The sequence below is a fragment of the Pinus tabuliformis genome, chromosome X (assembly GCF_031772625.1).
Source record: "Pinus tabuliformis cultivar Carrire ecotype Pingquan chromosome X, CPIR1, whole genome shotgun sequence".
Lineage (NCBI taxonomy): Eukaryota > Viridiplantae > Streptophyta > Pinopsida > Pinales > Pinaceae > Pinus > Pinus tabuliformis.
Genome location: NC_142308.1, coordinates 1,239,976,524 through 1,239,991,715, shown reverse-complemented (window position 1 = coordinate 1,239,991,715; position 15,192 = coordinate 1,239,976,524). Strand labels below are relative to the sequence as shown.

The 15,192-nt window shown below is 41.2% G+C and overlaps 2 protein-coding genes across 2 annotated transcripts in view; one reads left to right on the top strand and one right to left on the bottom strand.

Annotated features, from left to right (window-relative positions):
* Window positions 1-15,192, top strand: part of LOC149144448 (FAD/NAD(P)-binding oxidoreductase) — a 387,681-nt gene that overhangs the window by 207,606 nt on the left and 164,883 nt on the right. The gene's annotated exons all lie outside the window — the stretch shown is intronic.
* Window positions 43-4,877, bottom strand: LOC149144449 (uncharacterized). Its single transcript, XM_089448625.1, has 3 exons — window positions 3,273-4,877; window positions 2,685-3,155; window positions 43-137 (listed from the first exon to the last, which is right to left on the bottom strand). Exons 1-3 carry the CDS (start codon window positions 4,789-4,791, stop codon window positions 43-45), a joined length of 2,085 nt encoding a protein of 694 aa, XP_089304751.1. The 5' UTR covers window positions 4,792-4,877.

The following is a 15,192-nucleotide window of genomic DNA, read 5'->3' as shown; positions in this document are numbered from 1 at the left end:
TTACATATACATCTGATAGTATATTGTATGGAAGCTTGGAAGTTATATTTGTGGAGTCTTAACCGCCATGGATGATGCAGCATTGCATGAATAATGCTGAAAGTTAAATGTCCAAACAAAGACTCTAACATTTCTCACTGCACATGTCAATTAGTAAATCAACCATTCTGTGTAACGTTCCAACTGCAATCATGAATGGGAACAAAGATTATAATTTATGCCTTGTTGCATTTGAGGGTTCTACTAACTTGTTGTCTATCCCTTCATCTCTAAGTGATGGCGTCTTTTTTAAATGACTGGATCTGTTGTTGGATCAACCTTGTTGAGGTTGATTGCATCAGTAGTCCTAGTTCTCAATGATATTGAATAACCTCTTTAGTTTCAACTCTCCATATAAACCAAAACAATCAAGGTTTTTTTTGAAAATAGTAAATAAATGACTATAAATGAATTTCATCTTCCCACTAGATTGTCAATTTGAACCCAATGCTAGGTATTATCCTCTTTTGTGCTAATCAATTGTATTTCATGGGGTGTACATGCTCGAGAACATACTTATGTTCACACCTTGAATCACTAAATGTTTGGTTCAACCAATGTTATTAGAACTAAACCGGTGATTGAACTGAAAAACCTTGTGGACCAGGAACTGGTAAAAAAATTGGACCAAAAAACCGGTTGACCTAAAACACATAAAATATTCAAATTCTAAAGAAAAACATATATATACATGTGCATCGATAAGAATCCAAACCATTTATACACAAATAAGCAAAAATTCTCATTTATATAACATGTAAGGATGCACATAACGAAAATAGCATTGAGTGCAATCCACCCCTAAACAAAAAATACATCGACAAATAGTCTCTAGATGGCATCTAGCATCCAAAAAAAATCATGCTACAACAAATACCTACATATCATCAAAATCATTGCTTATATTGGGATCTTTGTCATTAATATAACTCTCTAAGCAATAAAATAAGATAGAAAAAACGTAGCATGTCAAGTCAAGATTTTGTTTGAGTGATGGGTACATTTTTAGTAGAGTTATGATAGAGGAGTTCGACAACCAATGCCACTAACATCAAAGTACATAGAGGGATTGGTGCTCTTTATTAAATACTAGTTCCTTACTCTCATACGTGAAAAAATCCAATTGAAACGTTGCAATGCCTGCGAACTTGAAATCCTGAAAATTTGTCAAGTGTGTTGGATTTTGAGTGCAATCTGAAATTCTACTTTTTTCCGTATGAAATCCATTGAGGTTGGAGCCACTCTCAAACATCTCGAGCCATTTCATGTTAATGTGAAAAATTTAAGTATTACTTCAAGAATTTAACATTACCATGAATTGCATAGCAATTATAGGACCATAGGTTTGAATATTAGGTTGGCCTAGGGGAGAATTATAAGTGGGCCAACCAAATGAAAAAATGAAAAAATAAAAAAAATAGGCAAATTTTTACATTGACCTGGGAAGGTACAAGCTACACGAAACCGGTCCCAAACCGGGCGGTTCCATTACAGAACCGGGCGGTTCTATTACAGAACCGGTCGGTTTAGTACTGAACTGGACTATTCCGGTTCGAAGGCCTGATTCACACTAGTTTTGGGCCAAAAACGGCCAGACCGGCTAGTTTCACTGGTTCTTGTCTTGTTCTGATAACATTGGGTTCAACACTCAGATAGCTAGCCTTTGGAAGAACAAGGGTATGGCTACCAAAGTCCTCTGACAATGCATCTGGCATGCACCATAACATTGGTGGGAAAAATATATCGATATTGCAATTGATATTTCCAAAGAAATCAAGTTTGATAAATATTTTAATAACTTGAGATTTAAAGTAAATTAAGGTTCCTAATAAGATGGTCTTCCACTTCTAAAGTGTCATATTGTATCCAAAGAATTTCCAACCATTTTCTACTTGTTGAAGTAGCTGATGGATTGTTAAATTTAGATAACAATGGTATCTTCTATGCTTAACACAATTACTTCAATGTTCCTTTAGCAGCCCAATGACAATTTCAATTTAATTTTCCAATAGAAATCACATTAACCATTAATCACATTGACAGTAACAGTGGATAGAACATGAAACCAATGTTTTACAAAACGGACTCGGATTCGGACTCGGCCGAGGATCGACTCGGAAACGGAAACGGAAACGGCAATGACTCGGCCGGCTCGATTTCAATGACTCGGTCGTTGTAAAAAATACATTAAATATTTATTTTTTTTATAAAAAAACATAATTTTAAATATTTTAAACATAATTTTAAAGATTTTCATTCAAGTTTCCAAACACACAACATTATAATATACATGGAAGACAACATATGATCAAAGTAGGCTCATGAACCAATCCATTATATCAAAATGGTACGGTGTACCCAATGGCAATAGTAAATACATAGTCAACTGTAGTCTGTCTGTGTCATACAGGATCAAAGACTCAAGAGTCAAAACAAAATACAAATAACCAAGGAGGCTAGTAGCTACTGGCTACTGCCAGAGGAGCCAAGATCATCTCGACCAATCTCTGGATCATCATCATCAGAGCCAGACAAGGAGCCCCATGGCTCCTCCTCATCATCATCGTCTCCAACTGCAACTGTAGAAGTGGTGCCAGTACCAGTACCACTAGGCTGTGAAGCAGATGCAAGCTGAGATAGAGTACAAATGCGGCTGCGCTTCTGTCGTGGCTGAGCAGAGGAAGGCGAAGCACCTACAACGGGAGTCCTACTAGCTGGCTGTGAGACTGAGGCTGGTGGATTGGGATCTGCATTCAACTGAACACGCTGCAGTGGATCTCCAACATCAATTTCATCAAGATCCTCATCAGGATCAAACTCTGGTAGACGACTCTCCACTACCCAATCTGATGTTGGATCAATGTCTTCCAACACAATGGGATCTGAATCAGGTCTTTTGTTCAGCAATTGGTTCCGTCTGAGCCGAAGGTTGTATTGGACAAAAACTAGATCATTCAACCGTTTTTGCTCCAAACGGTTTCTCTTCTTTGTGTGAATCCTCTCAAAGACAGACCAATTGCGCTCACACCCAGATGCACTGCAAGTTTGACTCAAAATACGAATTGCAAACCTTTGCAATTCAGGGCACTGGCCACCAAAGGCCTCCCACCATTGTGCTGCAAAAAACATAGGAGTGTAATGAATTATGAGTTAGATGAAGGCTGAAGCTCAACAAAATTACAAATTATATCTAACTTGAAATTGAGAAATTGAAAATTGAAATTTTTGTTTACCTGGCTCATCTGCTTCTCTTGCAATCTTTGCTAGGTTCTTCCCAAAGGTACCTGTTGCATTGCTGAAGGATGTGACCTGCTGATGTATCAGTAGCTGATCAGACTCCGATGGGACCATGCGCTCAATGCAATCAACCAGTCCATCTCTGACCTCCCCCCTCAAAGCTCCTGACTCCTTAGCTTTATAATGATACCGTGGGTTCAAAAAATACCCAGCTGCATGTATAGGGCGATGGAGTTGATTGTTCCATCTTTCATCAATGATTGCCCAAATGGGCCCATACTTTGCCACTCTATCCTTGTATGCTGCCTTTATTTGCTCCTTTGCTTGATCCATAGCCTCATAAATGAAGCCCATAGCCAACCTTTCCCCATCCACCAACCGCAACACCTTAACTAGTGGCTCAGCAACCTTCACAATCTCTGTTGCCTTTCTCCAAAAAGTTTCATCATGGACTTTCCTTCTCAATTCTCTGCCTTCTGGTTTGTTAGACCAACTGCTATTATTCCAATCATCACTGGAAAACATCTTTTGCAAGTTTCTATGTTGGGAAAGCATAGATTGCAATGTCAAAAAATGTGTAGCAAATCTAGTGATGGCAGGCCTAATAATATCCTTGCCTCCAGTGTGTTTCCTCATGATACTCAAAACCAGTGTATGATTGTAGATAAATTTTGTTATGCTTTTGGCATTATCTACAGTGTTTCTGACCCAATCTAATTTCCCAATATCCTCAAGCATGAGGTCTATGCAATGTGCAGCGCATGGGGTCCAAAAGATGGTCTTGTGTTTTTCCTCTAACAGTCTACCAGCAAGAACATAGTTAGAGGCATTGTCTGTGATGATTTGAACAACATTAGCCACCCCCACACCCTGAATAACCTCATCCAATAGCTGAAACAACAAGTGGCCATCTTTTACCTTATCAGATGCATCAACTGATTTTAAAAACATGGTTCCCTGTGGGCAGAAGACAAGAAAGTTTATGATGGTACGGTTTCTTTGATCAGTCCATCCATCTGACATGATGGTACACCCTGTTCTTGCCCATGATTCCTTGAAATCTTGCAAATACTCATTAATTGATGTAATTTCTTTCTGCAAACGAAACCCCCTTAGCTCTTGCATAGTAGGGCCTTTGAAGCCTTTTCCAGCAGCATGTATGGCCTCAAACATAGGCTCATAATATGGTGAACGAGCAGCATTAAAGGGGATATCAGCATCATACCACCATCTAGCTATGTAGTCACAAGCAGTCTCCCTCAATTCTTTCTTCCAATGGTCATCTAAAGTGGGCTGAGAAAGACCTTTACTAACTTCAGGACCATGTGCATCTGATGGAGAGGAGCCTGAGTGAGTGAAAAAACTTTTGATAGTCCCATCACCCTTCATTCTACCCTTTCCCTTATCTTGAACAGAAGCAAAAGAGGGAGGAACATAACGGAAAGGGTTTGATGCATCAGTGTGAGGGATAGAGGAAGAACCCTCAAACTCATAGTGGGGGTTGGCAGCCATCATTTTTTGTATCTCCCTCTTCCTCCCAATTTCAGCCTGTATCTCTTTTTGCCTAGTCTTTTCTTCTTGAAATTTTTCAAAGCTTTCCAACAAAGTCTTTCTAATCTCCCCAATTTCGGGTGATTTACATGCAGTAATATTGCCTTTAATCCCTGCCAAGTGTTGTTTCAGCCTATGAATCCCCCCAGGACCTGACTTAATTTTCCTATGGCAAAACTTGCAACACATCTCATCATCAACCATTTCAACATATGCCCAAGCAGCATCTTTTGCTCTAGGTGCCATTTTTTGACTAGGAAAACAATCTGAAAATGAAAAAAAAAAAAAAAAATTGATTCAATGTTCATTTATTTGACTAAAAACACTCTCTAAGCTATCTTTATATGCACCTAAAATTTAATAAGTAAAAACAGATTTATAGAGGTGGAAAAAAATACCTCCAGGCACAAACTGCCTCCTCAAACTTGCTCCAAAAATCAGCTCCTCAATGCTGCTCCAAATGGCTGCCCAAGAAGCTCCTCACTCCAGCTACAATGCTCCTCCAAGACTCCTCACTGCTGCTCCAAAACAAGCTCAAGAACTGCTCACTAACTCTCAAAGAAGACTCTCACTCAAATGCATAAGACTGCTGTGAGTGAAATGAGAGCATTTGGCTGTCTTAAATAGAGTTTGGGAGGGGGAAATGGACCCCAAATGCATTTAACTAATCACATAAACCTTTTCATGTCCACAAACCCTAACTAAATCAGCTCCAAATCAGCAAAAAAGTAATTTTTTTTAAGTGAAATCGCTGCCCAGCCGGTTCCAATCGGTACGGCCGTTTTTTGACGTGACCCGGCCGGGTTGACCGGGTCAGCTATGACCCGGCCGAGTCATTGGCTGACTCGGCCGGGTCATAGCTGACCCGGTCACCGAGCCGGGTCAATGGGCCGTTTTGAAATTTTTTTGTTCAACCCGGATCGAAACGGCCGTTTCGGAGTCAACCCGGCCGTTTCGTAAAACACTGCATGAAACAAAATACAGAAGACAAGCCAAGACAAGAGGACACCAGATTTGGCGGATGCCAGGGAAAAACCCCAATGTGGGGAAAACCCTTTGATCAAATCTTCTTATTATTATATCAAATGTTCAGCAGAGAGAGAGAGTACAAAAAGTCAAAATTGACTTGCCAATAGAAGATCAAAACAGCCCTGTCAAAGTTCTGCAATACTGTCCCAGTCAACAGTAGTCAAATCAGCCCTAACCAGAAAGTCAAAGATGGTCAACGCAACAGTCAAACTTATCCTTTGAAGCTTGGTCAAAGGTAGTCAAACTCAGCCTCCAGCAATGGTCAAAGTCAGCCCAAAACAGTCATAAAATCTGCGGTCAAACTTGGTAAACTTGCAGTCAAATAGGCTTGCGGTCAATGCAGGTCAAAGTCCTCTTTTTGCTCTGGTTTTGTGCCCAGAATTGCAGTCTGCTGAGACAGAAATACACCTTGAAGATCAAAGTCAAAGGATGCCTAGAAAGTCAAAGTCAACGCTGGTCAAACTGCAGAATTTTCTGAGATTTTTGGCCCTGCAATTCTGTCCTGTAATTCGACCTCCTTGTGCCACACGTGGGAGAGAGAGAATGCCCAATGTTGTATGAACCAATGAGAGAAGGAGAGAGAATGTGTGAGTGATGATGATGCCAAATGAGGTGAGAGGTCACTTGTATTTATACAAGTCATTGAGGGTGAAGAGTCATGTTCATTGGGCTTCATGAGCCTACATGATGATGTGGCCGACCTGAACAATTTGCACGTGTGGGGATAAATTAAATCACACTTCTGCTTGTTCAAATGAGATGATCTTTATATCAATTTTAGTCCTCTTGAAAAGAGGAATTTAATGCAATCATTATCTCCATCAAATGAGCTGTCCCAAGGTGGAATTTGGCCGTAGTTGTCAATTTTAACATGGATTAAATATTGTCCCTCACATATGGGAACATCTTGTGAATGCCTTCCAACATTTATTCCATCATTGTTGAATTAGGATTGAAGGACTTATCACAAAGGAAAGGTGGGTTTAAATAATTCACAGAAGCATTTAAAAGCCTGCAGAGTTGACATTGCCAATGGAGTCAATGACATTCCATATAGGAGTGTATTTATGCTTGTCTCCAATTTCAGTTGGAATGGCCTCCTTGGCCTTACCTATGGCCTTATATATTCAATGTACAGGGTTTTAACTTTTTCCCTCATCCAGCATCCTAAGAATTTTTGTTAGTGGTCTCAGATTGTAATCCCTACCAAAAAACATCATTGAAGCCAAGTGCTTCAACCTGTGCATCTATTAACTTGCTATATTTTGGTGGAGTCTTCTCCTCATAGAAAAACATTCTTGTCAAGGTCATCTTTTGTGTACAAAATGGATTGGGAGAAAATGAAATTAGTGGCAATTAGTTATGATAGGATGTACAATCTCCTCAATTTTTATGTAAGGCCTCATCAAGTTGAGGATCTGTGCGTGATTGTAAATGTGTTTTCTCATGGACTCTACCTTGTCAACAATAGATTTTACCAAATCATTTTTTTGTTAAAATGCTTATAAATTCAATGATAACCATTTTACAAAATCCTCACTCATACCAATGTGTAAGACCTGTTATCCACCATTTATATTGTTTGAACATTTTGGGGAATCCTGAGGGAATTTTGTTTCTTATTTTGGACAATTGTCATGAGGTGTAATGTCTGTCTTCAATCTATGTCTGAAGGGGTTGAATATGCTTGTTGAGCACCGGTGGGAAGAGGAGGCTGACTTATGCATCCTACCTACTGTCTGCAAATCTGAACTGCTTTGTCTTTCAGATTCCAATACATTTGCTACGATAAGTGATGTTTACATAACTTCTGCTGATTGGAGACAAGTGGGAAAGAGTAACCTAATTCTTCAAATGATGGCACTGTCCACATCAAACATATTGACAGGAACTTCAATTTTGATACTGATACTCTAGCAAATGCAGCTATAGATTTTTGAAATGGTAAATGGTTTTTGAGTAAAGATGAATTGCTGGATTCATCTGGTTCATCTTCTTTAGTAGAACTTCTTGAAATGTTTGTTTTGATGTTTGTAGCATCAGAAGGTCTTTTGCATAGGCTAAGCGTCTAGCATGCAGGAGAGAGTCCTCTTTAGGTGCTTGTTCTAGAGGAGCAAGTATTATGATTTCTTTCCTAATAATGTTTGTAGCATCGGAAGGTCTTTTGCATAGGCTAAGTGTCTAGCATGCAAGAGAGAGTCTTCTTTAGGTGCTTGTTCTAGAGGAGCAAGTATTATGATTTCTTTCCTGAATTTTAACTTAGGGAAAACACATTAATCAATTTTTTGATTAATGTTGGCTATTGGGCTAAAGCTTCTAAGGATAAATAATTTGATTATTTAAGAGACTTAGATCTAATCTCCACTGTTGATCTAAGTGGGCGAGGATTTAACCTTACCCCCTATCACTTTGGAGATTAGGGATTTGCCTTAATGAGAAATTACAAAGGGAACCTAAGGGAGAGGATGAAGACAAAACATTGTGATTGAGAAAGAAATGTTCTCAAGCAGTGAGAGGATAAAGTGATTGAAGAGAAAGAAAAAGTGCGTAGCAAGGGCTTTCTAGAAGAGAAATTTAGTGGAGGTCAAGAATTTGGAGAGGGACTGAGATCTTGAAGGAGGAGGCTGAGTTTTCTGTGTAGGCCGAGTTTGTGGAGTGAGGCCAAGTTTTCAGCCAATGCTGTGTGGGGCAAGGGAGGGGGCCGAGTTTTCCTAGTGCAGGCTGTACAACCAAGAGGTAGGGGGAGGGGGAACTGAAATTCATGTGGAGGCTGAGATTTGCCAGGGCTAAATTTGTTCAACGAGGGACAATTTCCGAAGGCTGAATTTCTCTTGGGCCACTGCAAATTTATTGTGAAAAGTTAAAAATACCAGTGTCTTTATTTTCAACAGTGCAAAAAAATAATTTACTGGCCAAAATAAATTTCTGGGTATAAAATAATTGCTAACATGGTATCAGAGCAACTTTAAGCTTTGTGAAGAGGCAAACCAGTTGCAAAAGGGTTTATAACAACATATTTTATTTTTCAGCTGAAGGGTTTTGTAATTAAATGTTTGATCTAGGAAAATCACTTCTACCAGGTTGAGATATGAAGATAGGTTGGAAGGGGCATATGAGGTTGACTTTATAGGTGGGCAGGTAGTTGTTGGGTTGGAGGGGATTTGACTTTAGCTTGAGGAGAGTGATTGGAAGCAAAGAGGGTAACTTGTACTTGTTGAGAGGGCAACCAATGGGAGCCCTAGTGGATGACTGACAACTTGTGTGAGTTGTGGCACAAGAGGATGGGTCACTTGTACTATAGAGCTTTACCATTGTTATAGGAGATGGTCACTAGTCTTCCAGAGTTCAGTGTAGAGCAGGATGGAGTGTGAAAGGGACTTGCACTTCGCAGGTATGCCAAAGCTACTTTTCCAAGCAGCAAGAGAAGGCCCAAGGGTGTGTTGGATTCGGTACATTTAGATGTGTGTGATCTTATGTTAGTGGAGTTTGTGATGGGATATTCGTAGATGATTTCTCGAGGAGGACTTGGATATACTTCCTGAAGACCAAGGATGAGGTCTTTAGTCTGTTTTAGGAGTTTAAGGCCCTTGTGGAAAACCAAACAAGAAGTAAGATCAAGATCCTGAGGTTAGATAATGGGGGTGAGTATACCTCCAATAACTTCAAGAATTTCTGCAAGGGGGCAGAGATTGAGAAGGAGCTGAGAGTTTCATATAATCCGAAGTAGAATGGAGTGGCAAAGAGGAAAAATATTGCCATCATTGAGGGAACCAAGGCTATGATACAAGATCTGGATTTGAATATGTTTTTATGGGGAACGGCGTGCAAAGTCGCTGTCTATTTGCAAGAGTAGGTGTCCTCACAAGATTTTGGAGGGTAAGACTCTTGAGGAGGCTTTAATAGGAGTGAAACCAGAGGCGAGCCACTTTTGAATCTTCGGTAGTCTAGTTTATTATCCATATGTCTTTAGAGAAGAGGACTAAGTTGGGGTCTGTTACCACTCAAATCAGCAGGGGGACCTAAAAGGTGTTCCTAAGAGGGCAACTGCTAGGTTAAGTGCAATGGTGGATGCTTAGCCCACTGTCACCACAACTAAGTCTCCCTACTCTTTATGGACTTTCACCGATGGGAGGAGTCTTGGTAGTGTAGGGATCACTTGTAAAGTATATGTCAATGGATAGGTGGAAAGTGACCCTGGAAACCCTTTCCCAAGGATGGGCTGAAGAACAGAACTTGCTTGCTCTTTAAGCAAGGGACTTGGTCCGCCAGGGGTAAGGGGTGAGGATTGAAGGGTTGAGGGAGAAGGAATAGGCTTATAGACGAGGTTCTCAATCCCTATAATCCTTGGGAAACTTGGATTCCCAAATGATCCTTGACAAATAATCTTTATTGAGAAGTGGGACCACACTGGGCCAAGTGGACCTAGTCTAGGTTCAGGGTTGGAATGTAGGAACCAATGATGTTCTAATCCTGGACAAGGTGAAAGGAAAGGACCAAACAAGAATATTTACTTCAAAAGGTTGAATTGATCTTGTTGAGGTCTAGCCTTGGGGATGCCTAGGCAAAATTCGATCCTAGAAATAGGGCTTGGGATTCCTGGAGATTCCACTGTTAGAATTGCCTCAAATTTGGAGGAGAGGGAGGAGACCCACCAATGCAGTTGCCTGTAGGAGATCAAAATTTTTCCCTAGGTCAATTCCTGGGAAATTGATGCCCTAGGCAATGTTGCACGAAGCGGGAGCGAAGCGGAAGCGGAAGCGGAAGCGTCATTTTCCAAAAATCTAGGAAGCGAAGCGTCCGCGGAAGCGTCTGCTATATATATATTTTTTTTTTTATATTTTTTTGCATTTATACTCAAAACAAACATTCCAAATACCAAATTAATTGTAGAAGACATGAAAACATGCATATTTTTGCATAAATCAAGATAGATATAACATCCATTGTACATTAATGATCTAGAATCTAGATTCTTCTCCTCTTGTCTAGCCTTTGCCTCTACCTCGATTGTCTAGGGATATTAGTCAACATTGCCCAATTTTGATCAAACTACCTAATTCAAGACTTAAAATATGGTAGAAAAAGCTTAACATGTTTGATCGATGATTTTGACTTGATTGAAAGGTAATTTTTTGCTAAGGGTGTGCCGCGTGACAAAGGAGTTCAACAATTAACACCACCAACACCAGGGTACATATAGGGCTTGGTGCTCTTGATTAAATGCTAATCGCATACCTTCATACTTGATATAATCTAATGAAATGCCACAATCCCATTGATCCTGAATACCTGAAAACTGTTAAGTCTGCTGAATTTTGAATAGGATATGAAATTCTATTTTCTCCATATGAAGTCCAATGAGGCTGGAACCACTCTCAAACATTCTAAGTCATTTCATGGTAATGTTAAAAATTTAAGTAAAAGGATGAAAATGAAAAATAAAGGAGAATGTCACTTTTACTTTAAGAATTTAACATTACCATGAGGGAGCATCTGCTATATTTATATTTTTTTTTGCTTTCATTTGTCACCCTAACCCAAGGTGGACCCACCCCCAACAAGCAAACTCACCTAAAATTAAAAAAAAAATTGAAAAAAAAACGATTTTCTAAATGCTTTTCCGGAAGCTTTTCCGGAAGCTTTTCTGGAAGCGTCCTGGAAGCGTCCTGGAAGCGTCTGGGAAGCGTCTAGGAAGCGCCGTACGAAGCGCGCTTCGGCGCTTCGGAAGTGCCAACGCTTCCAAATTTCCAGGAAGCGTCTAAAAATTTCGGAAGCGCGCTTCCGAAATTAGCCAAGCTTCCTAGGCGCTTCCGTATGGGACACGCTTCGGGGCTTGGAACCGGGGGGGGGGGGCGCTTCGTGCAACACTGGCCCTAGGTGACCTAATGGGGCTAGACCTAGGGAAAAAGGGGAAAAGGGTAAAAAGAAGGTTAAAATGATCACCCTTTTTGAGGGATCTGTACCTAATTCACTTGGGGACATGGAGTCAAGGATGATGATGAGTAAGAACTTGGTTTCTTGATCAAGGAGGCCAGGAAAGTCAGCTTCATCCAATGTTGAGAGAAAGAAAAGAAAAGTGACCTTCAAGCATTTATACTTTAAAGCAAATGATGCAAGCTTATCGAGACAAATGATATTTTGGACATTTCATTCATATAACATTGGCCCATACATTAAATTAGCTAAAACTTGCTTAATTCCACATTTCAACTATGCAGCAGCGAGCCCTAATTCTAGCAATATGCAGCGACAAGAATAACAACATCAAAATTTACTTACAACGTTATAGAATATATCCAACCAGCATTTCGTTTGCAAGACAAAGCTCCAAGACAAGAAAAATAGCCCAAATCCATACGTCAAAATTCATCCATCTCCAAAAATATCAAACAAGGAAAAATACGAAGTTCTCTATGATTAGAGAGATCCCAAGTCAAGTGATGATCCAAATGAATGTATCTAATATCAATATATAGCCTCCTAAGGAGTTCGAATTAGCCTATGGGCCTACATTAGCCCCTAATGATAAAATAATGTGCAAATAAAACCCCTATTGGTGACAAGCCCACCAAACTAGCTCACAATTGTAAAAATAAGCCTCACAAGGTGCCAAATAATAATATGTACATGTCGTGGGGTCCTCCAAAGGCCTAATAATGTCCTAAAGTGCCATACTGAGGAATAAATTCCTTGGAATATGATGGACAAGGGGGTGGCCCCTTGTTCTCCAAATAGTAGACCTGTGGTGCTGTAATATCCCGTTTCCGGGATATCCCTCAAACCCAAGCAAACTACAACCCAAACACGTCCAAATGATATAGTGACTGGGAAACTCAAAGTGATAAAAATAACAGTGGTACAACATATAATAATGTCAACATGAAATATAAGCAGATACTCAAGAAATGCAGAGAGAAATGCTAAGCCATTTTATTATACTGAGTAATGGAAAGAGTACAAGAGGTGATCAGACAGGTAGCACCTCGACTTGCACAAGGAAAGTGAAGAAATACACTTAGAATAGCAAAGGAATGACCTCTCTCTGAACTGCGTCCAAGCTACTGGAGAATTGCCGTGCTGCTGCCTCTGCTGGAAATCAAATGAGGATTTGGGGCTGTTCCCCTCCTCAGAAAATGCTGAAACTCTAGAATCAGACTCTACTAGAGAAACCTAGAAAAACCCAGAAAGATTTTCTGAAATAGCCGACCCCCGAAAATCACCCCCTTGGGGATCTATGCTGTGCCTCAAGGCTCTGCGCTGCCACTGAATAGAATCCTCCAAAACTCCACCTGAAACTCTGCCAAAATCCTCTATATGCAAGGGCTGGTCCCCTGCTCAATCTCCCAGCTCAAATCCTCCGCAAAACCCTCAATCCAGAACACCCACCAAAAGAACTGTGTCCCTCTCAAGACTGCGCAGTTATCCAAAACGCTCTGTTCCTCCTTCCTCCAAAGATCAATCCTCCTGCAAAAGACTGCTGAAAACTACTTTGCCCGAGCAGGCACTCGAAGTCCCCCGGGGCTAAGGGTGCGATCTCCGAACGGAGACACTCAATGCACTAAACAATTCTGCAGACTAGCTAAACAACCAGCGTGCTCTAAGTCAAAGTGAATAGCTCAAATGCACATAATTGAATGACAAAATGATGAGGCTTCCCTCTCCTTTATAGCATTGGCCTCTCTCAATCCCAAGGCCCACCTTCTCCAACGCAGTCCCTTTCTTGCCACGTGTTCCTTTCCATCTGCGCAGTCCCTCCAAGTGTCTGCGTGGGCCCCATCTCTGCGTGGTCCTTTGGCCCCCCTTGGCTCCCCTTTAAATCACAATGTTGTGCTACTAGGAAGTGACTTTATTCTAAAGGTGAGTTATGTCCCCCTTTTCCTCACCTTTTTATTTATAAATAACTATAGAAGGCAAAATTGAGCAAAATCGAATATTTTAATTAGCCATGGCTAATTAGGAATATTACAGTCTCCCCGGTAAAATGTTGCTTGTCCTCAAGCAACTGAAGTGATGGATGCTGCAAAATTTTCTCACTCTCCCATGCGGCATCCTCATCCGGTAAATTCTTCCACCTCACCAAGAATTCCTGGATTGTCTTGCTCCATAGTTGCCTCTCCCTGATATCAATAATAGCCTCTGGCTGTAACACCAAATGCCCCTCATTATCCATGGGCGATAGCTCATCTGTCACTGTCACATGCTGTCCCAATGCCTTCTTCAGGCATGATACATGAAAGACGTTATGAATCTTGCTGCCTTGGGGCAACTCCAACTCATATGCAACTTGTCCAATCCTGCGTATCACCTTGTATGGCCCATAAAAGCGGGGCTTGAGCTTTTCAGCCCCCTTCTGCTTCAGTGACGACTGTTGGTATGGCTATAATCGTAGGTAGACGAAGTCCCCTACCGCAAACTGTCTCTCCACCCGACCCTTGTCAGAATACAGCTTCTGCTGGTTCTGCGCTGTAGCCATATTATCCTTGAGAGCTAGGAGAATATCCTGACTCTCTTGGATCCAAATCTTGGCTCTCGGAGCCTTGCTAGCACCAAACATCATGTCAGCAAAAGATAAAGGATGATATCCATACAAAGCATAGAATGGTGACATACTGATGGACATGTGATGTGTAGTGTTGTAGCAGTACTCCCTCAGATGCAGCCACTTCAGCCATGCTCTCTACTGCCCACTGACATAGTTACGCAAGTAGCCCTCCAGCCACTTGTTAACTATTTCTGTGTGCCCGTCCGTCTGGGGGTGATAACTGGTACTCAGTGTCAACTCTGTCCCCACCAACCGGAAAAGCTCCTGCCAAAATCCGACCATGAAACGGCTGTCCCTGTCACTGGTGATGGTCTTGGGAAGACCATGTAACTTGAAGATCTCTCTGAAGAACAGCTCGGCCACCTGTGCTGCTGTGTAGTGTGCGGATATGGCGAAAAAGTGTGAGTACTTCGTTAGTCGATCAACGATGACAAAGATGCAATCCTTGCCCTATACCATTGGCAACGCTGTGATGAAGTCCATCGAAATACACTCCCATTTCCCCTCCGGAATGGGAAGAGGCTGCAATAATCCTGTGGGATGGCTCATCTATCCCTTGTTCCTCTGGCAAACTTTGCACTCCTGGATATGCTGGAGTACGTCCTCCTTGAGGCCCTTCCATGAGAACCTCTCTCTAATGGCCCTGTAGGTTTTGGTAAACCCCTGATGGCTGGCCAAAGGTGAATCATGTGATGCCTGGAGTATCTTCTTCTTGAGCTGAGATCCCTCAGTCAAGAAGATCCGGTCCCTATAGTAAATGATCTCATCGATCACCCTGTACCTGTCATCCGCCA

What these genes read in the sequence shown, in the direction of transcription:
- LOC149144449 (XM_089448625.1), bottom strand. Translation starts at nt 4,791, where the DNA reads ATGATGGCTGCCAACCCCCACTATGAGTTTGAGGGTTCTTCCTCTATC. An exon ending in AAGAGAAGCAGATGAGCCAG is followed by an intron (nt 3,156 to 3,272) that starts GTAAACAAAAAT and finishes TGTTTTTTGCAG; the next exon opens with CACAATGGTGGGAGGCCTTT. An exon ending in ACAGAAGCGCAGCCGCATTT is followed by an intron (nt 138 to 2,684) that starts GTACTCTATCTC and finishes TGACATGTGCAG; the next exon opens with TGAGAAATGTTAGAGTCTTT.